The sequence below is a fragment of the Anopheles merus genome, unplaced genomic scaffold, assembly GCF_017562075.2.
Source record: "Anopheles merus strain MAF unplaced genomic scaffold, AmerM5.1 LNR4000045, whole genome shotgun sequence".
NCBI classification, from domain to species: Eukaryota; Metazoa; Arthropoda; class Insecta; order Diptera; family Culicidae; genus Anopheles; species Anopheles merus.
The window spans coordinates 50115-77275 of record NW_024427625.1 but is presented as its reverse complement, the minus strand read 5'-3'; the positions used below and the strand labels follow the sequence as shown (position 1 = coordinate 77275).

The window sequence follows — 27161 nt, the reverse complement described above, 5'->3', positions numbered from 1 at the left end:
ACCGTAAAGATCAAGTGTTTCTGTGTTGGAAAATCTTTTTTTAAAAATGTTTAAAAAGTGGTACTGATACGGATAGGAAGATAAAAATTTTTTACCGTAAATTCAAGAGAGCGTGGAAAGAAAAATAGAATATGAAGAATTTTCGAATTGTTTACAAACACTTGCAATTCAGATCGTAGACCGTAAAGATCACGTGTGCCAGTGTAGGAAAATCTTTCTTTAAAAATGTTTGAAAGGTGGTACTGCCAGTGCGTTGGCCACGGTCTCGTTCAGTCGAGCCAATAAGGTCTTGCAAACGCCTCGAAGTTTTATAGACGGATAAAGCGCAGAATGAAATATAAGACAGAGTTTTAGTTTTAAATCATCACTTACTATTCAGTTTTCAAACCATACGGTCACACTATAATTCGTGTTGAATTATTTCCTTCTACATTTAAAAAAAAATAAGTTCAGTCTGCGACGAAGCTGATGAGCATAATAAGTAAACTCCTAGCTCTGCTGTTAAAATACATTTTACATAAAAACCTTCAATGCTTGAAACATAAATTCGATCTAACCGTCCAAATTGACACACAGCGACAACGTCGCGCGCGACAAAAAGTAGCTCAATTTTGCAAAAAGAGCTACTCATCGCGCGCGACAATTTTGCTTCATCCGAAATAATCGAATTATCTACTTTGTTTACAAGCCAGATTAATGCCAAACGCAAAAATAGATTTGAACACATTTTAACCTATTTTTGTGTGTTTTCAATTAAAAAACAAGTTGGTTGACTGAGTCAAATGAGCTACTTTGATCTACACCGAGTGAAATTTTGAGCTATTTTTCGTCGCGCGCGACGCTGTCGCTCTATGTCTATTTGGACGGTAACGTCAATTTTGAATTTCGCGTCAGATTTGCACTTTGGGAAACACCGACAGTTTGTTTAGAACCTGGAAAACACCGACAGCTTCAGTTTGACAGGTGAAGTGTTTACAAATCGCGTATGCGGGTCACTGCGTTCGCCATTGCTGTATCAGCAAGAACGCGAAGTTCATCAAATATTTCAGCAGTTTCTGTCGCATTGCACGGTAATTGTTGCTTATTTTACACTTTTGACATTTAACTGTGTCTGCCCTGTTTACTAGCCTGCATAAACGATTTTACTTTTATTTTGTTCCATCCCAAACTGCGCCACAGTTCCGTGCCGTTCATCTCGCCCGTCCGCATTCGACAGCCACCACCAAAATGATCGACCGTACCTCTGCAGAGGAAGAGATCAGTCGGGCGATCAACAGTGCGATGGGCTACACGATGAACGCGACCGAGTACTTCAACGGTTTGGACAATGGTTCGTTCACGTCAACCGTGGCGGGTGCCAGCGCCACGAAACCGATGGGCCGTGGACGTGGCGTCGTCGACGTATCGCACAGTCGGCTGGAAGAAATCCGTCTAGCCGCACGCATCAGTCGTCTCCAGGCGCAAAACTACCCGATGGGGCATCTGCCAACGACGCGTGAAATATTGGCCGGAGATCGGGCGGCAGAAATCACCGCCGGTCTGCGTACGCTCGGTATCCACAGTACGGACAGCCAGCTCAGCAGCCGTACTACCATACCGACCGTTGTCAAGGAAAAGATACGCGTCGACGGGAAGGTGCCTTTGATCCTGGACGGTGATTTGTTCCATCAGCGCTACTGCTCGGAAGAGGAGGATGAAGATGACGAGTCACAAAGTGCGTCACCGAAACCGTCCGAAGACATGAAATACGATCCATCGAAACCGCTCACCGTGCTGTTTCCGACGATTGTCGAATTTCGACAGCCGATACCCGACCCGGAATCGAGCGGAAGTGAGCTGAACACGAGCGTCACAAGTTCCGCCAGCTCCAGTTCCTCGAAAAACAGCTCAAGACGAGGTAAGAAAAAGAAGTGGACCAAAGTGCCGGTAGACATGGTACTGTCCTCCTCCAAGCATATCGGGCGTGAGGATGGGGATGTTGTTTGCGGTGGTCCTCCGCTGCCGCCCCACAGCAGCTACCGAAGTCGTACCGTGTACAGTGCGGAAGGGATGCGAAACATCAAATGAGAAGGGCACTGTGGGAGAGCCTTTTTTAATGGAGCCTGTTCCAGTTTGGTTACAGAAATACTAGAGTAATAGATTTTAGAATAATGCCGATAGCAAGAGATAGCGCAGAGGAAACGGAATAGGATATGTTCAGCGATTTATTCGGCAATCGCGTGTAGGAAAAGGGTTTTATAAAATAACTGCGCAATATTATTAAACGTTATGATGGTCCCTGATACACAGTTAGGCAACATGCGAAGTGGTTTTCAAGGTGATTGTTCTTGAAAGCAAGCCCCAAAATAGCGTGTAAATGGGTAAAGAAGCGAATCGATGTCTTGTGATTAGAATTTTGGCATCGTTTGTCGATAAGAAGGTGGATTAGGTTGATACACAGGCTTACAGGTAAAAAAAATGAACATCCATAGAGAACTTTTTCATACAACTCAAGCAAACAGCAAGCATGAATTCGATGTTGGGATGTGTCGATTGCAAGAATATAACATGCCTGATATATACAGGCTTCTCAGGCGCGTTTTCATACATCATGAGTTATAATGTCCATCAAATTCAGGCCTTATTGGACAATCAGGCACAATACCAGGACACTGTTATTAGTGAAGCCGATCAAATAACCATAAAATTCACACCATTATAAGAATCCATGCAAAGAATGCCAACATTCAGCCATATAAAGGGAAAATTCACTTTCAGTACAGAACATTTATAATAGGCCAACCAATTGGGGGATTTAAATTGTGATAGTTCCGTAGTACAATCGTCAACTCATACGACTTAACAACATACACTTCATGGGTTCAATCCTCATATGGACCGTCTTCCCTTAGCAAGGACTAAACTAACTATAAAATACGAAAGCCTCTATACGGTCCGGCAAGAAATTACTCCAAATAGAAGCAGAAGAGAGGAACCAGGGCAGTGCTCCATGTGAAACCGAGCAAAAGATTAAAAATTTCATATCATAACAAGAATTCGATGCAACCATTCAGCCATCCACACAGTGCAGAACTATTATAGCAATACCTCTTAGTTGGGAATTAATTTGGAAAATAGGCTGAAATCTTCAGGATTGAATCAACAACACCCTTCTACAGACTAAAAGGGGGCGGTCCCGTGGTACAGTCGTCAACTCGCACAACTTAACAACATACCCATCTTAAGGCCGGGCTACATTGATCGTACTCCGTAGTGTAATTTTTATTTTCACTAGCGCATCTGGCGACGACCAGCGCAAGCTAGATGTCGGTATAATTTATGTGTCAAAATTATTCATACTTGGTGTCTCATCAAGTTTCGACCAGGCTACTTGTATGCCGTTTGAAATGTTGATAAACGTCCATAAAATGCAACAAAGTAGGCCGTTATTTGTTGTTGTTGGACAAATCGTCATTCATACAAAGCGCTAAGCAACATTTCTCCGCATCTTCGAATATCTATCCTTCATTGGGTAAAATTATAGCCTCCTCGACCCAAAACGTTTTTTGACAGATAAATTATGCCAGCATTTAGCTTCCACCCGTCACCGCTAGATGGCGTACGCGTTCACAAAAATTATACTACGGAGTACGATCAATGTAGCCCGGCCTTTAGGTTCTCAAGCCCATAATGGACCTTCCTCCCCTTGTAGCATGGACCCTAACTATCCGGTTGCGTAGTACTGAATAAGTCTCAAAAGCGCCTGTATAGGCCGGACATGTCCACGTATGGCGTTACGAGAAATAGAAGAGGAAGTTCATGTAAAAACCGAACCATTTTTTCATGTTCAATTAAACACTTTTTACAAAAAAACGTCCAGTAAACCTGAGTGCGCAAAGGCCCAGCCATGACCGACATTACGACCTAACGCCAAGCAGTCAATCATGTAAAATCACAGAGAGTTTATATAAACGTTAAGCAACGAACGAACCAAGTTCGGACTGTGATTCGATTCTTCCACGTCACATTAGGCACTCTTCTAGTTGCTTTGAAACGGTCCCAAATGAATTATCTGAAAATAATTGTTTCTGAATTATATTATTATTGTCATGAAAATGTAATGCGTCCAGCTAAATTCGTTCAACAATGCATATCACAACTCCAGTGAACGCGTTATACTGGTCACAAAACCTCCCTCCTAAGAATCGATTTTGAAGCCCGTTTGTAAGGTTTGCTGTTTGAAACTGTCGACTAAATTTATTGTAAGAAATGTACGATCATCCACTAAAAACTACCATTTTCTTTTACGCGTTACAATAAATACGTTAAAATGTCCACGCATGCTTAATGCAATCGAATGCCGCGTCCGCTCCGTTCGTCTATCACAAGCCCAGCCCCAACGGAGCTGGTTGTAATGGAATCTGCTCTTTTCGGTTTCCGTTTTAGTACCTCACATAAGCTGCTTTAAAAAAAATCCAATTCGAAGCACAATAAGAATATTAGCTGTTGGACGAAGATTGTATCGCTCCAAAATAGAAAGAGCTTTTAGACGAACGGGGTCTGACCGGGCGGTACACTAAAAGATTAATAGCTAACGCTTCTAAGATCTAACTCCTAACTTCCTCAGTACAGCAACGTGTACCGTGTGTTTTTGTGTCCTTCCCTGTGCCTGTCGCAAATGGGTCGCCTTACCTTCAAGCATCACCAGACAGACCCCCTTTTGGACAGCTCTTACCCTAATAACCTAACGCTACCATTACTTTCCAAGTACTACTTCACTTTAGTCGCTCGTTCGCGGTGCCCCATGGAACACGGTTTGGCCAAAGGGGAATGGATGGGGATGGGGCAGGGTTGAAGGTTCGTTCGTTATGAGTATGTTTGCGGGTGTGTCTTCCTGCAGGGCGCACTCTCAGCACTTGTCCTTCTTGCAGTCGATCACGTGGTTGCTGATCTCGGTCGCGTTCGGCGGTCCCTTCTCGTACAGGTAGGTGACGGGCCACAGTTCGGCCGGTGCGGTCACCCCGTCCCCGTCCAGGTGTCTCAGTCCTCCCGGCTTCGGTGGTGGCTGATAGATTTCACCCTTTTTATTCGTGTCTTGATAACGCGTATCGTGCTGTTTCTTGGGGAAGTACTTATCGCTGCACTTGCGCCACTGATCTGGGGCATCACCCACGAAGCACCTGTGCGGGGTTTTTGTGGGGAGGGGAGATAGGGCGAGATGGGGACAGAAAGAATAGTGTTTAGTGAGTAAGGCTGAAAGGAGGAACCACTTTTATGGAGCGGCGCAATGCAAACCAGATACAACAGGACAAGGTACACACTAAGAGACACGAGGTAGACTACGTGTATACTATGGTTTGTTTTTTTGTTTTGTTTTGTAGGATACAACACATACACATAATGATTTGGAAAACAGAACATTGAATAACAAATTAAGGTAAGTTACAATAAACACATGAAATTAACAATGATTCCGTAAACACACGTGCCCGTGTACCGAGAGCGGACGCTTGTCGTGGTGCGCTGTGTTACAATAACCCGCATCGGGCTGTTCCCGGGGTCTTTTTGAAGGAACAGTGGGTTTTTGTTGTTGTTGTAGTCCTTACCAGGGATAGTCGAACCCATGCGAGTAGCCGCAAGGATGCTCGGTCTTACAGCAGTAATCCCACGAACCAATCTCACCACCCTCGATCTCGCAGGAGTAAAATCCTGTGATCTTGTTTCGCTCGCACTTGGTACCGAGGCGGCAGGGTTTCCCCGACACGGTATACTGGCGCCGACTTCCATCACCTTTATTGGAGCGAATTGAGGGGGGCGGGAAGGGGTGGTAGGAGGAGGAGGAGGAGGAGGTTTTGATAATAACAGACAATGAACACAGATATAACGTTATGTTTGCTTTTTTGTGTTTGTGTGTGTTTTACAGAGGTACAACAATGTGAAGGTTTTGCAGAAAATGAGTGTGCGTGTTTGGAGGTGTTGCTGAAGACAGAAGAGTCTGATGAGTGATGGTGATGGAGTACCACACACACACATAGGACGACTCGAAGGTTGATGGCAAGGTTAAGCAGTACACACTACACTGGGATGGATGAAGAAGTATCGGAACATATGCAAGCATGAGCACGATCGTGATCGAGAGGAGCATCACGTCCACTAACGACTAATGAGCTGGGTAAGCAACTAAGTAGCACTAAGCCTTGCTCTACTATTAGCTAGTAAATGTCTGAAGCTGAGCTTAGCGATGAAGATGGTCTAGATGCGGTTGTGTTAGCATTAAAGCGTGACCCCATCATCTCATCCGGCTCTATCCGGTTGAAGTGGGCGCCACTTTCGGGGCGCTACTACCGCGTCTACTAAAAGCTTGCGACGACGATCGTGCATCACTACCGTCAGCGGTGCCGCCTGCCGTCCGGTTGGCGGGATGAAGCAGTATGATGAAGCTGGAATTGGTGGAGTTAGTGGTCGGAGTGCGGTCGATGGTACGATTGGTGGCAGTGTTGGTAGTAGTGAGCATGATGTTGTCGGTGTTCTTGTCTCGGTCGTCCCGGTGACGGTCGACATTGGTGTTGGTGGTGGTAAGGGTGGTGGTATTGGTGCTGGTAGTGGTGATGATGCCATTGGTGCGATTGCGAGCACCAGCCCGACCGTTACGGCCCCCATTACCCGGTTCGCGCAGGACGTCTATCCGGCGGTCGTGATTCGCCCGAGTGCCACCGCTAATCGTCGTTATCTTGTCCCGGCACGTGTAGTCGAACGGGTTCCACGCGAACAGCCAAAAGTCCCGATCGTTCGTGTGCGCATAGTGCACGCCCAGCTTCAGCTCGCTCTGGTCCAGGTCCGACATCTCGCAGTTGTACGTTGACGCTTGGGCGCTACAGAAACGAGTCAGTCAAAAGCGGTTTAGTTTTTTTTTCTATGCGGGGACTCAACATTGATGCTAAGCACAGTTTAATTGCCCTCAACCGGGGAAGAATGTGCTGCTTACCCAAAGCTGAACGAGAGGCACTTGAAATGGGTTGCCTCGCGCAAGCGGACGCACTCGTTTTTGCAGTCGAGCTCGGTGTTTACCGACGTGACCTTCTTAATAGCGGAAGAAAGCAGCTTGGCCGGAGATCCATACCCAAGGTAGCAGACTGGAATGAGCAAACAAGAGCAAAGCGTGTAAAATCGTTCCTCCAGATCCCAAAGCTACCACACTTACACTTCTTGCTGTGCTTATCGTCAATGATGGGCTGAATCTCGCAACCCTGCCCATAGCTGGCCCGCTCGAACACGTCGAAGCTTTCGTCCGGCACCAGATGCCGGTCCTTGTCCATATCCCGCACCGGCCAGTCGGAAAGCTGACAATTGTCAATTACCGCATTGACCGCGTTCGGCCCGAAGCTGTACGTAAAGGCACGGCACGTAAACTTGGCCGCCTTGATGCACTCCAGCTCACACTCACCGATCGAGCGAACGGTGAGCGAGTCGCGCACGATCGATTTGAAGAATCGCGCCGAATCTATCACCCTTATAAAGCACTCTGGAAAAGAAAACGGAATAGAGTATAGATAAAGAGCTACAATTGCAGAAGATCTTCTTCCGAAAGGTCCCAACTTACGGGCATTATAGTCCCGCCTGGGATGGTTCAGCTCGGGATGGCAAGTCTTCGCATCATCGCTCATCGAGTAGATGTCATAGTCCCGGTCCGGTTCCAGGTCGGCGTAAAAGTCAAGCAAATTGAACGGCCGATCACACAGCAGACAGTTTTCACGCGACACTGCCGAATAGCGGTAGCTGAACGTGTGACACCGGAACCGCGTCTCCGAGTAGCACATCCGCTCGCACTCGATCACGGTCGGTGTGTTGAGGGCGTACTTCACCACACCCTTGTGCAGTCGGAAACCTTCACTCGACTTTACCGAACACTCTTCGTGGCTGGGCCGGCGTATCCACTGCTGTGGACCAAAGCCGGACGGTCGGTGATGCTCCACCGCGTACGGATGCTGCAGCAGATGATGATCTTCCTCGTAGCCATACTTGCTGCCACCGTAGCTCCAGACATTATTGTCATCAAAGTGATGATCGTTGCGCAGCTCGAAGTAGTTGAACGATGGGCTGTCGTAGCGTTTGATTTCATTCCGTAGGCCCCAGTAGTCCGAGATGGATTTGTACGAGTCGACGTTAAACGACGGCCCGTACGAGCCACCGTAAATGCCACCGTTTTTGTGTATGTTCTGCCCGATCAGGTACGGTATAAAGGTGCTCGGTTTGCTGCCATACTGTTGCACGGTAGCTACGTGCGATGGTGGGCCTGGTGGTGCCGGGTGTCCTGCTGGTGGATCACGATCTTCGTACGGATGGCGTGGACGATGCGCCGGGCGGATGTCTTCATGGTGAAGTGGTCTCGGGTAGTCGGGGCGCGTTTCGTACGGTTTGAAGAAACCATGATCTAATGTACCGTAGCGATCGATGTCACTGCCACCGTACGATGGTGGTTTGTAGGGCGGTGGGGCTGGTCGGTAGGAGTCGAGCGGGGCTGATGCTGGCGGTGGTAGCGGTGGTGGCGGAGGATAGTAACTGGAAGATGGACTGTAACGCTCAAACTCCGGTCTGCTTGGGTACATCGGTGGTCGGTACTTGTCGAGCGCTGTGATGACGGACGGTTTGTACCGGTGGTCCTCCTCGTACGCATGATGCTCGGATGGGTAGGGTTTGTAGCTTTCTGGATGATGCGGCCGGTACGTCGTGGGTCGTACAAACTCCAACGTCGGTCGGAACGGTTTCAGCATACAATCCTTACAGCTCGGCCGACAGTTAGAGCTGGCACTACGATCGCGCTCGTAGTAGTCGTAGTCGGCATCCCGAATTAGGTTGGAGTCACGCTGATGCGGGCTGGAGTACAGATCGATCTGAGAAAGCGGTTGATCGATCAGCTCACAATCGCCCTGTCCACGGCCGGTAGGATCCAGCCTATTGTTGTTAGAAAACAAACCAATTTAATCTCTTATCACTGTGAAACTCTTGAAGATGACCTACCGATAGTTGAAGCCTTCGCACGAGAAGCGCCTCTCGTCACCGCATTCGCGCTGACAGTCCTCCACTCGCTCGCAGATCAGCGTCCGCCTTACCCAGTGCGGGGCGACCCGTTTGCCGGCCAACACCCGACGATAGCACGCTGGTAGGAGAAGATAGAAGCAAAACGTCAAAATTGGCACGAATTATCTGCAAGCTTCATCAACTTCCCACGGAAGGTTAACTGAGGATGCAAGAATTACTCCCAAGAAGCTTGTACCAGATTTTTCTTTCCGATTTGCGACCGGTGATCATGTATGATCGCTTGGAAATCATCATTATGATCATTACTATCGCCATTACACCATCTAAATGTGTCTGACGGAAGATGTACACGGTCAGCCGAGGGGGAAGGTTTTAACGGGCCACCGAGTTTTAGGTCACACAGCTAGTGAGCTAGGCCCAGTAATTCATGGCCAAGATCACCAAGAAGAGTGTTTTGGGGCGTTCATAAAAAAACGCATTGTATTCATAAGACATTCCGAAACAATGCATAACAAGAAATGTGAGAGCACACACACAGCTTGAGATAAACTTGAGGTAGTTATGATCGTTGATGTGACGGCTCTGCCCAAACTGTGACCTCATCTCATGGAGCTCGGAGATTTGGTGTTTTTAATGCAGCCTGAATTGAAAAGAACCCGGAAACGACACAACCCTTCAAGACGGGAAGTGACTGTATTTCCTCTTTTGGGTTTTGTTTTATGTTCGACGCATTCGAAGTGTTTGAGAATAGAATAATTCGCTGATGGCAGTTGGCACGCTTTTGTGCGATTTGAAGATGCTACCGGGAGAGATAAAGTTATGCCAACAGCAATACACATGTCTTGTAGTTTGTGGTTGCGAAAAAACCTAGTCTCCATCCCCTCGTGTCATGCATCGTTGATGACCTCCTCTCTTGGAAGGTTCAACTTTGTTGCGTTTTTTTGGCTATTCTTGCTACCTCTTGGATGCTGTTCATACACGGGTGGCTAGAATTTATTGGCCACAATTTGGGAGGGAGTAACGCCTAGCGCCCGTACACGCGATGCCACGTATGTGCTGTCGTGCAATGTCGCAATGGTGCACACTCGGTTCTGCAGGTTCGGTTGCAACAATGCAATTTCGTTGCATGCATCTCCGACCGATGGGGGTGGTAGAGCGCACACAATGGGCGTATTGAATTCGCGCTCATGTTATTCATGTACGGGTACGCAAAACGGTATGGCAACGGTTTTGTTAGCCCGATTTTTGGACCACCCGGCCGGTTTGAAGTTTCTGTTCGTTCTCGGGCGATGGCGGTGGGTCGGTACAAAAACCACAAAAAGGGTTCTTGCGCGATCGATTGTTTTTGTGCATCTTGTCATGTTTGCTTTTCTTGCTTGTCACCGTAGCCATTCTTCTTTGGTCAGAGATAAAATGGCACCGCTGCCTATGCGAAACAATTGAGGAATAATCAGCCAATCAATCAAAACACACGGTCTGCCACGGTTGTACAGATTTTTATGACGATTTCAACACCTTGCTTCGCCCTTTGCAGGAGGTTCAGAGCGTGTGTTTGAGCAGTGTCAAATGCCAACATGAAATATACTTTTTTATTGCATTAAGTCATGTTTTTGACTTGTCTAAATCTTCTTTGGAGACCAATATGTTCTCGTTCTTTCAAAAGGGCCTCATTAGAACATACAGACTTGAGGCAGTTTTTAACAAAATATAACTTAACAACACACATAATCTGCGATCAAAAGTTGCGCAGAGCAAAGTGTGAACGAATATAGCCAAGTTTGGAGGATTTACTATCATTACGGTAACTCCAAATTGTTGTAGACCATAGATTTTGTGCTAGATAAGAAGCATACGCATTCTAGTGGTGTCAAAGTGGCAGATTGTTACACTAGTCATTTGATGAAGAAGTTAAGTTAGATTTTGAACTTATCATATAAGATGCAACATTATAAAAGGCTAACATTCACGAATCTTCATTTCTCAGTTGGAACAATAATTCTATTTTCCTGGAATAGTCTATTTTCCTACCCCGATTTGGCTTCAGGAGCTTTAGTCTTATTTCGTAACAGTTCTTTCAAACCTCGAACAGACATCTGGCTCTAAAAATATAAAACCATTTTCATGACTCAGCAGAGAAATCTATTATTTTGAACAAATATCTATAAATCTGGGTCTATTTTTTCTATTTTTTGCCACTTTTGACTTGGAATGTTTTACCATTCTGTTTATATTTTTCACGCGTTGCGTCATTCCGTCATTTTGTTCAGGTCCAAATTTGTCAAATTGTGTCCAACAAAAGAGGATTCCAATTTGCTGATCGTCCAAAAGATGTCGAAGAAAATTGCTTAGGTGGCAGGAAGTAATTTTGCTACAGTTTATTGTGGCAAAAATACCTTTACAGTTTGGTTTTAATAGATGGAAGACGAGAAGCATATTTGAAATGAGACGAAAGACTAGAAAACCAGATTTCAGACGATAATTTTCGAATAAGAATGACATTCCAGAGCCGATTACCACTGACCAGAGATAGTTCATAAAACATTTATTTCGAATTGAACACTTGCAACGTGTTTGATCAATTTCGCAAAAATAATTATGTGGCAATTTTGGGATCCTCCAGCAGTTAATACTTTAACTCGCAATTGTTATTGGGATTTGGGTATATTGTGGGTATATTGCGCAATTGGGAATATTGTGTAGTCAGGCGTCTTTGCCAATATTCAAGGAGGATTCTATGGCTTGAAAGAAGAAAAAAACCTTAAATCAAGAATATTTTCATCGATCTAAAAATTATGCTTTTTTCTGAAAGTTTGTCGATTAGTTGATATTAAAATTATCGTAGGAAAGTGGCAATTGATCAAGTTATTCGAAGATATATACAGTGAACTCTCTCTTATTTGAGAGGCGATGGGACTGTCGAATAAGAGGGGTTTTCAAATTACAGAGGTTGAAAGTGAATGAAAGGTCCATACAAACTAGAAAGAAACAGAACATTTAGTATGCAGCCTTAACTGTTGCTATAGGAAACTGCGAACAGAATCGCCAATTTGAGCACACATCTTTCAATAACCATGGCAACACCATACACAAATAAGAGGGATACAGATTTCAGAGGTTTTCCAAATTAGAGGGACAAAAATGTACTGGAAATCAAGGGACTGTGAAAAATATTCAAATAAGAGAGGTTTCTCAAATTGGAGAGGTGTCAAATAAGAGAGGGTTCACTGTATATATATGTCACATCTTTAAGGAACTTGTTTGTGGGTTTCAAAGGATTTAAGGATGTACATATGAAGATTTTATCATCGATATCTGATTTCAACAATTGGCATTCGCAAAATACAGGGTTTCCCACGATTTATTGGTTGGTTCTCATTAATTTTTGGTGGGTTCCCATATTTTTTTGGTGCGTTCCCACGATTTTTTGGTCGTTTCCCAGAATTTTTTGGTCCAATTGTATTGATATCCAATCGGAAAATACCAATAAATTATGGGAATGAACCAAAAATTTATGGAATTGGGAACTGACCAATAAAACGTGGGAAACCCTATAAAGAGTTTGGTGTTGAAGTTAGGCATGCTACCGGTATAATTCCGTCAGAATTGCAACATTCCTTTTTAAATAAATTGAAAGTGTAAAATAGTTAGACTGTAATTGCTCGTAAGGACCTTTCACATCACCACTGTCCAGTTTAAATCTGTATTTTGACACCTGTTTAAGGTCAAACAAATCTTAGTCTTTGTTTTTCAAGCAAAGAAGAATATTTTTTTAGTTTGAAAACGATGAAATTTTGTTCTACGGACTCATTGCGCTAAGAAACATGAGATATTTCAATTATAAACCTCATTTATTAATAAGTTATGAAATGGTAATTATTTTTGTATCGCACGCCATGCCGTTGTGAACAATGTAATTGAAAACCTCTGAGATTAATCCAAACGCTAGAAATGAAGTATTGAAGGACATGAAAGCATCGGTCATTAAACCAAACAAATTTCGCTAACCTTTTGCATCTTCCACAATGATGATCGTTGATGTAATGTACTCCGGTATCAACCCCGATATGGTGAGACAGATTATCAGTGCCTTTGAAACGTCGAACACCATTATCACAGATCGAGACGGGGTGTGCGCACACAATTCGACACCTTACAGAAGCCTGGCCGTTCGTTGTAACGATCACAGATCACGGATTCACTCTAGATCAGCACCAGCTGCACTTTACTGCACCACATTTGCATACGCACTACGGGCCAGCATCCAGCAGCACAGTTACGGCACAATCAAACTATGATTCGTATTCTATGCACCAATCGAATAGAACGACCTGTGTGCGGTAGATGCAATTGCTTGACGGGCGATAAGCTGGACAAACGGTTTCACCACACAACGAGGATGTCGATTGTCCACTGAGTTTGATTTTTTTAGTGTATAAATGCAGCACTTGGTACACTGTGCGATGGATGGATCACGTTTAATATCCGGTGCACACAGCCCAATCACAACTATCAGTCTGGATCTGTAACTGACCACTACAAGTGGAGCTTCTACGCAGCTCCTTCCCTAGCAGGCTAACACAAACGCAAGAAGCTGCGCAAACCACAAACGGCTGCTATGTAGAGAAGCGATGCGAACGTCTCCACCGCTTATACGAAACTGTGCAACCACCTTTGCGGGCGTTGAGTGAAGTTTAGGATTTTCGCGAAGCAAATCTGGCGCAAAAAAGGGCCCTTCTCCTCCCGGCCGCCCCCCCCCCCCCCCGGCCGCAATTTAGAATGGTGAAAATGGCGTTGTGTGGTGGGGATCGAATCGTTCCGATCGTTCCGATCGTGTGGCGGGGTAGCACACAGCGTGCCACGGTAGCACGCCAGTTCCCACCCTGGGTGGTGGAAAATTGGACGAACAAAAACAGCATCGCGGGGACGGGTGGAATTCAGCTTTCTGACAGCTTCAAAAGCTGCACGGGCGTGCGAAAGAGATGCCTAAGCAGCGGCGAGTTAGGTGCTTGGCGCGTTAATTAAATTTGTACCAAAAACCACACACATCAAGGTAAATTTTGTTGTGAAGGTATGAATCTCTCTCGCTCTGTTTCTCTAATACTGATCGTGCGTTAATCTCTTTTACATTTTTTTGTTTCTACCTTTCTCTCTCTCTCTCTCTCTTGCCGCCGAAAAGGCATTGAAGGTCTTTGCCGAATCGGTTCGGTTAACCGTAAATTTGAATTTTTTCCATGTTCCATACGATCGAGTGGTTTGTTTTTCATGTGTTTTGTTTTCATACCAACCATGGAGACATTGAATAATTAATTTTCCTGCACTCGTTCATAGTGACGTTCATCCCTACCCCATTGTGGCCTAGCCGGCGTCAAACTGTGCGTTTCAAATTCAACATGTCAGCATGACAGTTACGGTTGAGGAGGCTCAAGATGTGGCTTCGGAAATCGATTACCTTCTCGATGAGGCGTCAGGCGTCCATAGACACTATAATTTGTCATTTGCTAATGACTGATTTGAGCAAAAGATTGCACATTGGATGCCTTAAAAAATGAGGATCTTCTGTCTAAACATTAATAATGATCACACTACAAGTTGCGATCTTTTCTGCTCATCGTACGCTCTGTGGATGATCTTCAGACATCTCCAATAGTTAAAATCTTTCAACTAATTTGGTAATAAATATTACAAAGCTTATATGTCAACACCCTTCACAGTGGCTCGCACCATCTACTCTGCCCCCCCGGCAGAGGCCGGATGCCCTGTCGCCCTCACTAGTCACACCGAAAGCTCGCTGGCTAAGCGGGGCGAACCATTTGCGTGCGTGGTTTGCGTGCGCGTGGTAATGAAAACACGAGGAAGATACCCATCTGTATCGGAACTGTTAGAGGTTAATGATGGCGGGTAGGTATGTACATATGCATGCTTTTTTTGTACCACATCTCGATCATGCTCGGACGGGGCAGGGCAAACGAGGAGCTAAATTATGCTAATTTGTACTATTTTGGGTGAAGGTCCATTGTTTTGTCTCACCAGCGTTGGTGCGCCTTTTTTTTTGTACGTGCACATACATACAGCTAAAATGTGCTAGAACAGCCAGTCTTTGGTTTGAAATGTAACACAAAATGATAGAATTTCGTTTATTTTTAGCACACTTTAACCTAACAAAAATGTGCAGATCATTGTGCAGCAAAGGATCGTCACTGGCCGGGTGGCCATTGTTTCTCCTTGCTTCCGGATGTAGAGTTTATCAACCTGTTGTGTGTCTTTCAAGCAGATCCGCGGGCGAACAGAGTCTCTAATAGAGCCGCTTCAGTCGCCACCCAAAGTAATGACCCTTTGTGGCCGTAGGACGCACACTAGGACGCTAAGACAACAAAGAACATTGCACGCTTGATGCGTACCCCGTGCGCCTCCGGACATTGGCCACAGGTGAAGCAATCCGTGGAAAGCGCGAAAATCTCGCTAAGCTAGAAGACGAAGCAGAAGAAGAAACACCAGCCAGGTTGACTTTTCCGGTTCACACAGCGCGTACTGTAAGTGTCGTAAGCGAAAACCGGCATCACGCTGCACTGGCTGGCTGGCAATCGTTCGTTTGGTGCATGCAAGATGCGAGACACGCTCGTGTGCCGCTGCTCGGGAGAGACTTCAAATTTATGTTTCATTGCGGCTCATAAACTCATCAAACAAAACACAAACACATATGAGCCCCGAACGGTCAGCTGTTGGGTCGAGAGGTCGAGAGCGATCAAACACTGTCGACTGCATTTCTTGCTAGATGCAAATGATACACCGTTGAGAAGAAAGAAAGAGGAGCTAACAAGCTTCCCTTTAGTAACGTAATAGTATTATCTGACTGATGATGAAAGTATAAGAAAACGCCAGATGAAACTGTTGTCTCGCAATTCGCTCTGTGGCCGGTGTGACGTGATGCGGAAGTACAACGAGCCCTTCAATCCCTGAATATGCATATTTTACTTTCGTTTGTAGAAGTGATCAGTTTCTTTGTGCTAGTTATATACTAGCCTAGACCTAAAAGAGGTCTGCGATGACTCTTTTCGTAAAAAAACCAAATTGAAATAGGAAATGACCCTTCATATACTCAAACATCCTCACGATCTCACAAATGGTCACCATGTTTCACTCCAACGCTCATTTTCCCTTCAATTCACATCTTCTCACCTCAACACCCTCCACTGAATGCTACCCAACTTCATAATTATGTCATAATTGAATAGATGTGCTCTTCCTGTCCCGAACTAGTGTACTTCGCTCGGCCAGCCCTTCACTACGCTACTATGCAGGTGTTGGATGTGCACCGGTTTTCTTCGATCGTGCAGGGTGTGAACTCTAGCTCATACCGACCACCGGTAATGGTAGCGCAGCAATTACCCTGCTTAATGGCAATGAAATGTGTGTATTCTGGAGTTTTTGTGTATGTGACTGTGGTGTGCTGCTCTGCATCGGCGTTGTGTCAAGCGTGATGCCCTTGCTCTGTTTTGCAGCCAACGGTGTACCGAGTTGCATTGTTGTAGAACTTTTCGTGTTTGGTGGGTGTCTAATAGGCATGGCGATGTTTTGGACAATTTGAGTAAACACTTTGTTAATTCGATAGTGATCTACTAAAACTATAAATCATTCAAAATGTAAATAATAAAATTGATAAACCCGGTTACATTCAGCTCAATGTTCAGGGAAAAAGATCAGTATGTTCTAATTATTAAGTAAATGATTAATTGCAGTGTATAGTTTTTATATATTTTAGCTTTGAACTTAATTTGAGTCAAATAATTATGCTTCTATTCACAAAAATATATCAACCTAATGTCTGATGGTCATTATTTGCGATATTGATCGCTATCAGGACACTGAGAGCTCTCTCATTCGACTCCAAAAAGTTCCTTTATGTCTTCTCAAAGTAGCTTAATCACGATAAAAGTTTTAATATTTTTACCATTTTTGTCCACAACGATCTTGTTAAACTGTAGGGCAATATGAATGAATAAATGAATAAATGATCTGTTAGCTAGACTTTTGAGATGAACATGCCTATTTTATTTTATTAAACAGGTTACTCTCTATAAGAATCTACAAAATGAACTTCAAAGAAGACATTTCCGATCAGAAATTCAGCCAATTTGACGAGCCAATAACATCTGTATAATATTGTATCAAGGGCTCCTAGCTTTACAACTTAATAGGAATTTAGAAACCCCAGCTAAGTTCGTAAGATCAATATGATCTAACACTTGTTAACTCCAATTTTTACAGAGCCCCTCATGCAAGAATAATTTACTTAAATATTGACTTTAAATCATAAGGACTTCATAATGTCGCCTTAAGGATCATCAATTCTTTTAAGAATTGTCTTGAATAGGCATCAGATTACAACCTCTTTTATCTGTCCAACGCTAAAGCTGGTAATGAACTCAAAAGCTCACCACCGCTGCCCCATTCAAAGTCACTTCCGTTTGGTCCAATTCATCGTACCTCTGCGTGCAGACCTGTTTGTGGGTCACTTTGCACCTGATCGAGTGAGCACGGCAAACCGATCGGCTGTGCAGCATCGAACCCGCACACACTGTAATATCGCATGCGATGCAAACATTAATCAAACAACGAACCCCCTGAGCCCGTATACTCCACCATGCACCATCACACATGTGCAACATGGCGCGACAAATGTCACTTTGTAGACAGATGGATGAGATTTTTCAAACCACGTGGTCCGGGTAGGGCGACTCCCGCGGTCAAGTGGTGAGAAATGGGGGAACGAATGTCGCACCGGTACGGTCCAGTGCGCTTAAAGCGATGTTCAGCAGAACAGAACATCGGAACCCGGTGTGTGGTAATTATTCTATCCGTTGTATGCGCCCAACAAGTAGCATCATAATTGTGCAATCGGTGATCAGTGGTCGCGGTGTGTATGTCGCGGTGCTGTACATTTAAATGTTTTTTGTTTTCTTCTATGGAGCTACGATCTTTGTACACCTTGAATAAAAAAGAGGATAAAGCAGTGACTTACGGCGTTTGGAAATGGTGAGTGGATGTAGATCGAGCTTATCCTCGTGCACGTTGTATCCTGCCCCTGCTGATGGACCAGACTGAGCTACTGGAGGGGCTGGAGCCGGACGTACCACACCGTACCCCGATGGGCCGGAACTAGGTCCTTGTGCCGAGGGTCGTACCGGTTGCCCACCGTACCCGCTAGTTCCCGGTGAGGATGGTCGATGTATTTGCCCTCCATCATTTCCATAGCCATTCGATGGACGATGGCCCGAAGGATTGTGAGCACCATTGTTGTTGTAATCACTACCACCAGCATCACCTCCACCAGTGCTTGGCCTTTGCACAACTCCACCATATCCAGAGCCACCGGACGGTCCTGCCGGCGGTGTACTTCCGGCCGGAGCCGAAGGTCTCGTCCCAAAGCTTGTACCACCGTACTCTGGCCGCAAATAATTGTTGTCCAGCGTTGGCACATTCTGGGCGTAAATCTCCGGATAGCCATTCTTATCGTTCGGCAGTGGGTAGTGCGTTTCGTACAGCATTGGGAATTGGTAAGGATAGTTGGCGGGTTTCGAGGGACCACTACCACCACCGTACGTGGGCCGATAGTCTGGCGGGTACTTGGTGGCCCCTTCACGATCGGGCATTGTTGCACCGGGCTGGGTTGGTGGTAGTCGTTCCCCAGTCACCAGACTGTACTGTGGGCCGGCGGCTGTACTTGTTGGAAGGTATGGGTTACCTCCATTGCCACCACCACCTCCGCTGGACGGGTTCGAGTGATCTTTCGTGGTGTAGAACTCTTCGGCCGGTGCCGTTGTTTCGGGCAGTGTTTCACCGTTCGTTTGGCCGTATCCGGTCGTACCCGGTGCGGTTGTACCGTACTCGCTGGTAGGTCGTGAGGTGTCTACAAACCCACCGTTCGCAGTGGTTGGGGCGTCGATGCCGGCGGATGATACGGGTGGACCGAACACCGGTGGACCAGGACGTTCAATGATGCCTGGCGGAGGAAAACCTCCACCGCTCGGTGGTTGTGGTGCAGATGGTGGTGGTGGAGGCTGTCGCTGCGGACCACCGCCGGGCTGGAGTTCACCATTGGGGAAGATACCCAGGCCTAAAATCAAGGAACAAAGTTTTAGTATACTCTTTCGGAAGGATATTTACTGTTTTATGTTATGAAAGAAACTTTGAAAAAGTCAAGTAAGTTAAACTGTGATTCTTATAGAGCATTCAAGATGATGCATGATATGAACTATCAAGTTTCCCAGGTTTTACATTTAGTACATCTTTGAGCGTATATTAAATCGATAGCTCTAAAAATTATCTTCGATTTGAACAAATTTTAAATGGTTGTTTGCAGAATTGTATAGCTTTTCTTCAATATTTAAGACTATTGAATGTCTCCGCTGACCAGATGCTTTGTAGTTTACAAAAGATGATGTAATGTTTGGTTCTCACTGTCATTGCCGCCTAATTTTGCCTTCAAGTCTTCAATTTTAATCTCTAAGACTTACAGGGTTTCCCACGATTTATTGGTTGGTTCCCATCAATTTTTGATTGGTTCCCATATTTTTTTGGTGCGTTCCTACGGTTTTTTGGCCATGTCCTAGAATTTTTTGGTCCAATTCTATTGATATCCAATCGGAAAATACCAATAAATTCTGGGAATGAACCAAAAATCTATGGAATATGATCAAAAAATCTGGGTAACGCACCAAAAAATCATGAGAATTGACCAATAAATTGTGGGAAACCCTGTAATCCTATAACATCGAGTATCAATGTCTTTTTCTAATACTGCAACTCTTTTAAGGCACCAATTGTTGACTTGATGTTGAGAATAAAATCATTGTCTCTGATTTCTATATGACCAGCTTTCCTCTGTTGTCATACTATTGAATTCCTATTAGAATTGCTACACTAATAGATTATTAATACTTCTTACCTCCTGGTTTGGGCGGCGGGTTGGTGGGTCCATCTAAAAAACAGTTGTACTTGCGCGCGTACAGATCAAAGTCCGGATCGAAGATGGTACCGACCGGGCGCGATTTCGTCGCGTCAATTGTGTTCGCCGACAGCTGGCACGTACCATTGCCCCGGCCGGAAATGCTGCAAAATTGAAAGCGGCACACAAGCAACCACACAAAACAGACAAAAATGGCACAATTAGACAAAGATTAGGCAGCTGCAAACGGTGCGCTTTTACACTTCACCTACCCGAAAGCGAACGTTTGACATTCCTTGTCGTTGAGGCAGAGCGTTTCGCAGATCTTCAGCGAGTTGGTGTCCGAGTTGCGGAACGTTTTCTCGAACGGCAGCATCGCACCGAGCGCTATCCGCTCGAAACAATCTACAATTTGACATGGTAGAGGAGAGAAGAAAACAAATGCAAAGAATGGAGAGGGTACGAGGGAAGGAAATGATTGTAATTAGCTCGTCAAAGTGCATCATGCGTGCGCAATTAAAGCTCTTCAATAAACGATGGAAAACGTGCGGGGTTTACAGAGGAAAAAAAAGGCATACAAGTAGAGTAATTATGGGTTAAACTATGCTCTTTCGAAGCACCGACAGGTAACAAGGTCCATAGAAGCACGAATATTTCTTCTCATCACTATTAAGTTGTACTCGAAACGAAAAAATCTTCTCTTCTAAGCGTAGATACACACCCCAAAAAAAACCTAAGTATAAACAAACTATTGACGCACATTCCGCACGGTATCGAATTGAACCCTCCCCGCCTGGCGAATTATTATGCAATCGAATTGAATTCCCATTCCGATCATTGTTCACCTGCCACCGACGCTGCCACCGGATGTCCACCATTGTTAGGGCGCCCGCAACACCGGGGCACACGCCAAACGCACTACATAAGCAGACGGTGTTTTGTTGCCGTTTTGGGGTGTTGGTTGTAGTGCTCCGGACGATACTAAATGCGTACCCTAATGGTAGTGATTGTGCCGGTAATACGGGTGCTTCTGCTGCTTCTACGCCACGTTAGTACGTACGTGGTTGGGCAAGAGTTAATGAATCAGAACGGTGGTGCTAAACGGTGCAGCGATAGGACGCGTGGAACCATCGAAAAGTGAAAGTGGCCCACCGAGCGGCGTTCTATGTTGTAATGGGCGCATTGTGTTTATGTTTACAGATGTCAATTACATGGTGCGCAGGTGTTATGGATACAAATGTTTGCTTGCAGAACGTTAGTCGTGGGTAAGGAGGTTGATTTTAGTAGTATTAAAATTTTGGTACTGTGGCCCTCAAAATTTAGGATATGAAATCGTATGATCCATTTTCTTAATCAGACCTTTTAGGATGCTCTCATTATCTACTTTTTAGAAGACATTGTTTACTTTTAGTATGAGATAGTTTTGAGCATTTCAATTTTTTAAAAACTTTGATGCTTTTTAATTTTTTTAAGAAGACTTTTATTTGTTTGTTTGTTTATTTTATTACGGCATGGCCGTATAAACCCCATTCGAGGATAAACTTTTACATTGATATTGAAATTAAAAAACTACACAAAATATATTTATAATCATACTTTTGCTACATTTTAAGGGAAGAAATAGGGATCTACGCAACTGTAGGTATAGATTGTAGATGAAAAAACTATATTTTATGATTCTTGATCACTTGAAAATAGAATCCTAACTTAAAGGAATCTTTTAGATGGTACAAGTTGTTTCCATTGTAAAACTGCTTTAAGTGCATTTTATTTCCTATTTCCATAATCAATACTAGATCTAGGGAAGGTTTTGAATGAAGGGATGTTAATGTAAGTCGTTAGAAAATGTTAGAGAATAAGAATTTTACTTTCTTTTAGGGTGATTTTTATCAGAATCAAGCAATTTCTATAGCCACAATACTTTTAATTTCGTCCTTTGCTACTCTAAAATAAGGAAAAGGTTATTCTAAAGGTTAAGCTTAATATTTTAATATGATTTTTTATTATTTAAAAATCCTAAAATGGATGCATACAACGATAACAAAATCTATGTTTTTTTCTTCATTTGCCAACATAGTTCTATGAAGTATAGATAAACATAGTGGAATCAATTAGATTTGTTAATTTCCCGATATAAATACTTAAAAATCGATTTTCTACTTTCTTTTATTACTGTGAGCATTTTTAATCCACCAGCAGTGCACTTGTCCCGAAACGTTGTCAAACCAAACTTACCGTGCTGTGGCTGTACGAGCCGATTATCGATCTGGATGGCTGTAGCGAAAGTCACCGCTAGCAGCAACAATCGCAGCTGATAGCCGACGATGACTGCCACTTTCCTTTCCATTTCCGTCATTGCCCAATTGTGCTCGATTCTTCTGCTGCGCTTCGATGATGATAATGAGGTAGGCCAAAAATGGATCAACCAGTCGGCAGGCACTGCGCTCCCGGGCCACCTGCACACACCTGCTCACATAGACAACCTCTCCCTGTCCGTTGATGCCCACAGTGGGATCCCAAGGAGGCTGTGCTGGAGGCTAGACGGCCGCCGCTCGGCGTTGTGTGTTGTTGTGCTATTTTAGATAGTTCTGTTTTGCTGGTTTCCTTGCGATTTCACAACTTAGTCGTACGGGCACGCGCAAAAGTCGCGAACTTTCGGGACACGGGCTGGTAGGGCCCTTGGCTTACTACAAAAGACTCTTTTAATTGCTTCCTTTCGGCAATTCGAAACGGTTCCTCCCCTGCTGCGTGCCTGAAAACGGTTCCAGTCCCATTAATCTTGCTTCGGCACTGCTCACACGCACACGTGAAAACTGTCCACGAAAGTCTTTCTTTTTTTGGAGGTGGGTGACCTTTTATGCCAAAAACCGGGTCGGTTGGGGGAAAAGATTTTTGAAATTTTTTAATGTTTTTTGCTAGCTGCCCTTGTTTATGTTTTCCGCACGGTCAAACCACTTTCGCACACTGACCACCCTGGACTCGGTACGCGGGATCAAGGTCAGGTACGGTGCAGTAGCCGGAGCGAGCGTGTTCCGGATATTACTGTACGACGTTTGCGTCCGGTTATGGGGTCGTGATGGGTACGATTTCTACGATTAGGCCCACAATATCTGCACGAAACAAAAAGCGGCACGCAGCGTTCTCTAAGACACACGGCAAATGGTCTTAACAACTGCCCAATTCCCGTTAGGCCTATGGGTGATCACATTTCCAGATTGCCAACTTGGCGCTCCTCTGCTTACCTTTCGCTGGCAAATCTCACCGTTGAGACATCGGGACGGATGGGTGGTAATTATGATTTTAATTTACTCACTATCTACGACTCTATCTGTTTTTATCTCTCTTTTTGTTGTTGTAGCTGCTGTTGATGTTTGCTCGTAGCAAGCAAAACGTGGTCGCATTCAAACGATGTCACCGGGCGATAGACGACGAACCCGTTCCTGTCGTCGGCATTACGCCTGTCCCGGTCGCAGTTCGTTTGCTTCAATTTTGTTCGCAATACCGTTGCAAGAGCTGTGGATGAGGCGGGAAACAGAACGGGAGACTAAGTAATGGAAAATCTTGGGTGGTTTCAATTAACACGCTGTGCTTTGGGGGTGAAAGATGGAACAGCAGAAGGAAGGCGGAGTAGCAGAAAAAAGTGATTTAATTAAAACCGGAGTAAGGTAAAGGACCTTTTTGTTCCCTTCTGAGCTGGAAGTTGCTTTGCAGTAGCACATGTAATTGGATGTTTTAATTTAGAAACTATTGTCCTAATTCTATATCAACGCTCTTCTTTTTTTCGGTTGTGGGAAACCCTTCCAAGTCAACGCTCTTAAAGCAGCTTACGGGCTACGGGTAGCCCTTCATAATTGTTTGCAAATGGGATCGTGCGAACTCTTGTCGATCCTATCCCATGACGAATTGACGTGGTGGCGATGGTGATAGGTTGTAAAACAGCGCACTAAAATGAGGCCATCACGAGACGTTTCGACGTCACCGCGAACACCGAAACCGGACTAGGGCTGAACTCCCAACTTTGGCAGGATTTGGAAGGGTTTGGACAGAATCGACTTCCCTCATTTCAGCGTGATGGCTTAGTTGTGGTTCGCGAAACAGTAATACAAAGAGAGAAAACCCAACAAAACAGAGACCGCCCGAAACTTGGAGTGCCATCGAACGAGGAAACATTTGGAGGTCAGACATCTCTTTTGATATGTTAAAATTTGATGGATTGTATTTGTTTTTATTCCTCCTCTGCGGCACTTCCACAAGCGCAGGCCACGATTTTCGTTGTTTTATGTGGCGATCGAAGCAAGGGGGATATAGGATTACGAATTCATTATGACAGGTTTGCGGGCTGAACCGGTCAATTATGGCATGGATTTAGAGTACTGCTGAAGGGCATATACTGGGAGGCTTTGTTACGATCTGCGTACGGTCGCATCCGTATTGAGGGATATAAACGAGGAATTGGCGAGGTTGAACTCTTTGTTCCTTTGACATTTGTTTGTGAAAAATTGTTTCTCTTCCCTGTTTTGTTCGGCAGGATATTATTGGGTTAAGAATAAATGATAATCTATTACATTAGATCAACTATTCAAGCTAATCAACTCCTACTGGTATTCTTGGTAGTCTTGATTTTGATTTCTAAAATATGTTAAGAACGATTTAGACTTAACGATAAGCTCTCCATATACATTTTAATCGAAGAATATTCTGCATCAATATTCTGCGAATCTCAAAAGTGATTCATATACTTGTTAGAAATTCTAAACATTTGTTCATTATTTCTTCTGATATTAAGATAGCTTTCAATAAAGCTAGTTTTTAAAATATATTTTGAATAAATAGTGTATGAACTAGAGTTTTTTTTATCTGAATGTTATGCTTCATCCTTTTCAATCAAATCTTCCATTTCTTCAAGATTTCCCGTTATTGTACCGACAGTGAGATATAAAAAATAGATACTCCTGTCTGGAACATGATTTGAATATATTTATACTCTAATTTCTGCAAATTATTGCGCATCGATGGCAAAATGCCAGCCACAACTTCTAGTTTATGTATCGCAAGCGCTTCAATTACCGGCCCATATTGAATCACTTGCACCTGACCTCCAACCTACGAATCTATTTCACTCGAATTGTCCCCATTCACAACCTGCTGATTTCTAATTTCTAGAATGTCCAAACTCTTTCCTAATCCTGTCAAGGTTATTCTACACGATTCCACACAACAGCATATTCCACCGTCCAGCATTGACCCCAATGTGGAAGAGAAAATTTCTCAACACTTCCAAAAACGCTGGGACGGGGCTCGAAATGTTTGAAAAATTTTCACTGCCAACCATTACGAAACGGTGTCTTAATTCTTCCGTTTCTCGTAAAAAATAGTACAGAAGCTAACAACGGTTCGTGTGCCCCCTGTCACTGTGTGTGTGCACCATTGCGCTTGTGTTACGTGTGATGCGCTAGCAACAGAGAATTCCCTCCACCTCCGCTTCCCCACCCGGGGATTCGAACGGTTGCGGTTCTGGCCGGGTGAAACGAACGAGCTCGCGCTCGCTTGTTGTCGTCCAATGCTTCTAATTATCATGTGAATAATTGTCGTTAAATTCGAGCAGGGCGTTGCGGTGGCTTCTGTGTGTTGCCTCTCTGCAATCTCGCTCCATGCCTCCGTACGCAGAGGGGTGGGCGCAAATGCAGAGGCAAGGTCAATAAAACCTTCCCATCTCGATCGAGCCCGTGCCCGGGTCGGTCGTACGGGAGCGGTTGGCGGATAAGCAGAGCGAACGTACGGGCATTCTCATTTAAATCGGTTGTTCTGCTGGCGAATTGTTTTACATTTCAAAGCACATTTTCAGCTACTGCTGCTGATGCATCCCTGTACGTTGTAGCACCCTAAAATGTCCGATCGAGTGGAGTTTTGCCAATCGTTTGCTGTTTTTATAGCTTTTGCGACACTTTGGCAAGAGGTTTTAGAACATCAGAGAATTTGTTTTACAATCTGATTTTATGACTCAATACTTCAAAATTGACCTAAAATATTCTACAAAATAAAAAAAAACTCTTAGATTTGTTCTAATTGTGTATCTCTAAACTGTAAATTACCAGATACATACAAACTGTAGGACAAAAAGGACCTTTACAATCACTAAAACACTCAAATGTCCACTCACAACGCCTTCACCATTGCACATACAGCGATTTACAATAGACAAGTTTCGCAACATACGGAACTAGTGCACTCGTTCGGGCAATCGCATAGCAACACATTCACCACAGTAACATACGATGCCGCAAAGATTGTTATTCAAATGTGCACCCACATTTGGCCGTGCTCTACCAAATCCCATAAATCTTGACCCACAGTGTTCCCGCTGGAGTTTGTCCCGTGGTTATTTTCGGGAACAATTTTTCCCACGCCCGTAACACGTATTAGATTAGTAGAGCGCTTCGTTCTTAGTCACCTGTTTTTTACTTCATCTATGCACAAAACACACACTAATGCTTACTCTGTTCACTGAACCGCACTGTGTACTGCACACCCGGACAGAAGCACCAGTAACAGAAGCAGCAGCAGCAGCAGCAGCAGCAGCAAAACACTGATCTAATCCGCAATGCCAACTAAAACTCACGCGTCTCCGGTGCGTCCGCGCGCTAGCGAATGACGAAAACGACTGAATTATTCGGACGCCGTCCGGGGTGATTTTATTTTTATATTTTAACATAATTTCCACCCCAACGCCTGCCGCCGGCGTTGCGCGCACACGCCAACAGCAGAGTGCTTTCGGTCGATGCTTTCGGGTCGGTTCCGATTCGCGCGCGCGCGCGCAAAACTCGGTGTGGACTCGGTACTGTGCGCACCACGCTTGTCGTACCGGTAGGGGCGTGCGCACATTTTGTTCCCGTAGGCGAATGTGTTCTGCGGGGCGGTGGAATGTGGGATCGTTTTTTTTTTTGGTGAAGGAGGAGCAGGAGCTTTTGCTGGAGCATTTTTTAAACTTTTTGAATTTATATTTTGGTTCAACTGATTTTTTAAAGAAACTAATATTTTTTTAAATATAAAAACTGGCAGTTTAACTTTAAATCATGAAATCTGTTAAAGAAAAATAATTTGTGGGTATTTATTTTCTTTAAATTTGAATTTGTGTTAAGATAATGTAAAGACAACAAGGAGTATTTTGTAGACTATTGTTTTCTGTTCATTTCGTCTA

The 27161-nt window shown here is 44.4% G+C and overlaps 2 protein-coding genes across 3 annotated transcripts; one reads left to right on the top strand and one right to left on the bottom strand.

The window, feature by feature from the left end:
* Window positions 1–976: 976 nt before the first annotated feature.
* Window positions 977–2302, top strand: LOC121601237. Its single transcript, XM_041930056.1, has 2 exons — window positions 977–1070; window positions 1180–2302. Exon 2 carries the CDS (start codon window positions 1228–1230, stop codon window positions 2065–2067), a length of 840 nt encoding a protein of 279 aa, XP_041785990.1. The 5' UTR covers window positions 977–1070; window positions 1180–1227; the 3' UTR covers window positions 2068–2302.
* Window positions 2303–4209: 1907 nt separating this feature from the next.
* Window positions 4210–26646, bottom strand: LOC121601235. Of its 2 annotated transcripts, none has more exons than XM_041930047.1 (12): window positions 26415–26646; window positions 22199–23476; window positions 20236–20368; window positions 19964–20127; window positions 18038–19132; window positions 8998–9136; window positions 7580–8931; window positions 7181–7501; window positions 6965–7112; window positions 6643–6851; window positions 5586–5769; window positions 4210–5159 (listed from the first exon to the last, which is right to left on the bottom strand). In XM_041930047.1, exons 2-12 carry the CDS (start codon window positions 22317–22319, stop codon window positions 4889–4891), a joined length of 4137 nt encoding a protein of 1378 aa, XP_041785981.1. In that variant the 5' UTR covers window positions 22320–23476; window positions 26415–26646; the 3' UTR covers window positions 4210–4888. The 2 variants fall into 2 exon arrangements, with proteins under 2 accessions (XP_041785981.1, XP_041785980.1); XM_041930046.1 differs by having other exon boundaries at window positions 26460–26646.
* Window positions 26647–27161: the final 515 nt, after the last annotated feature.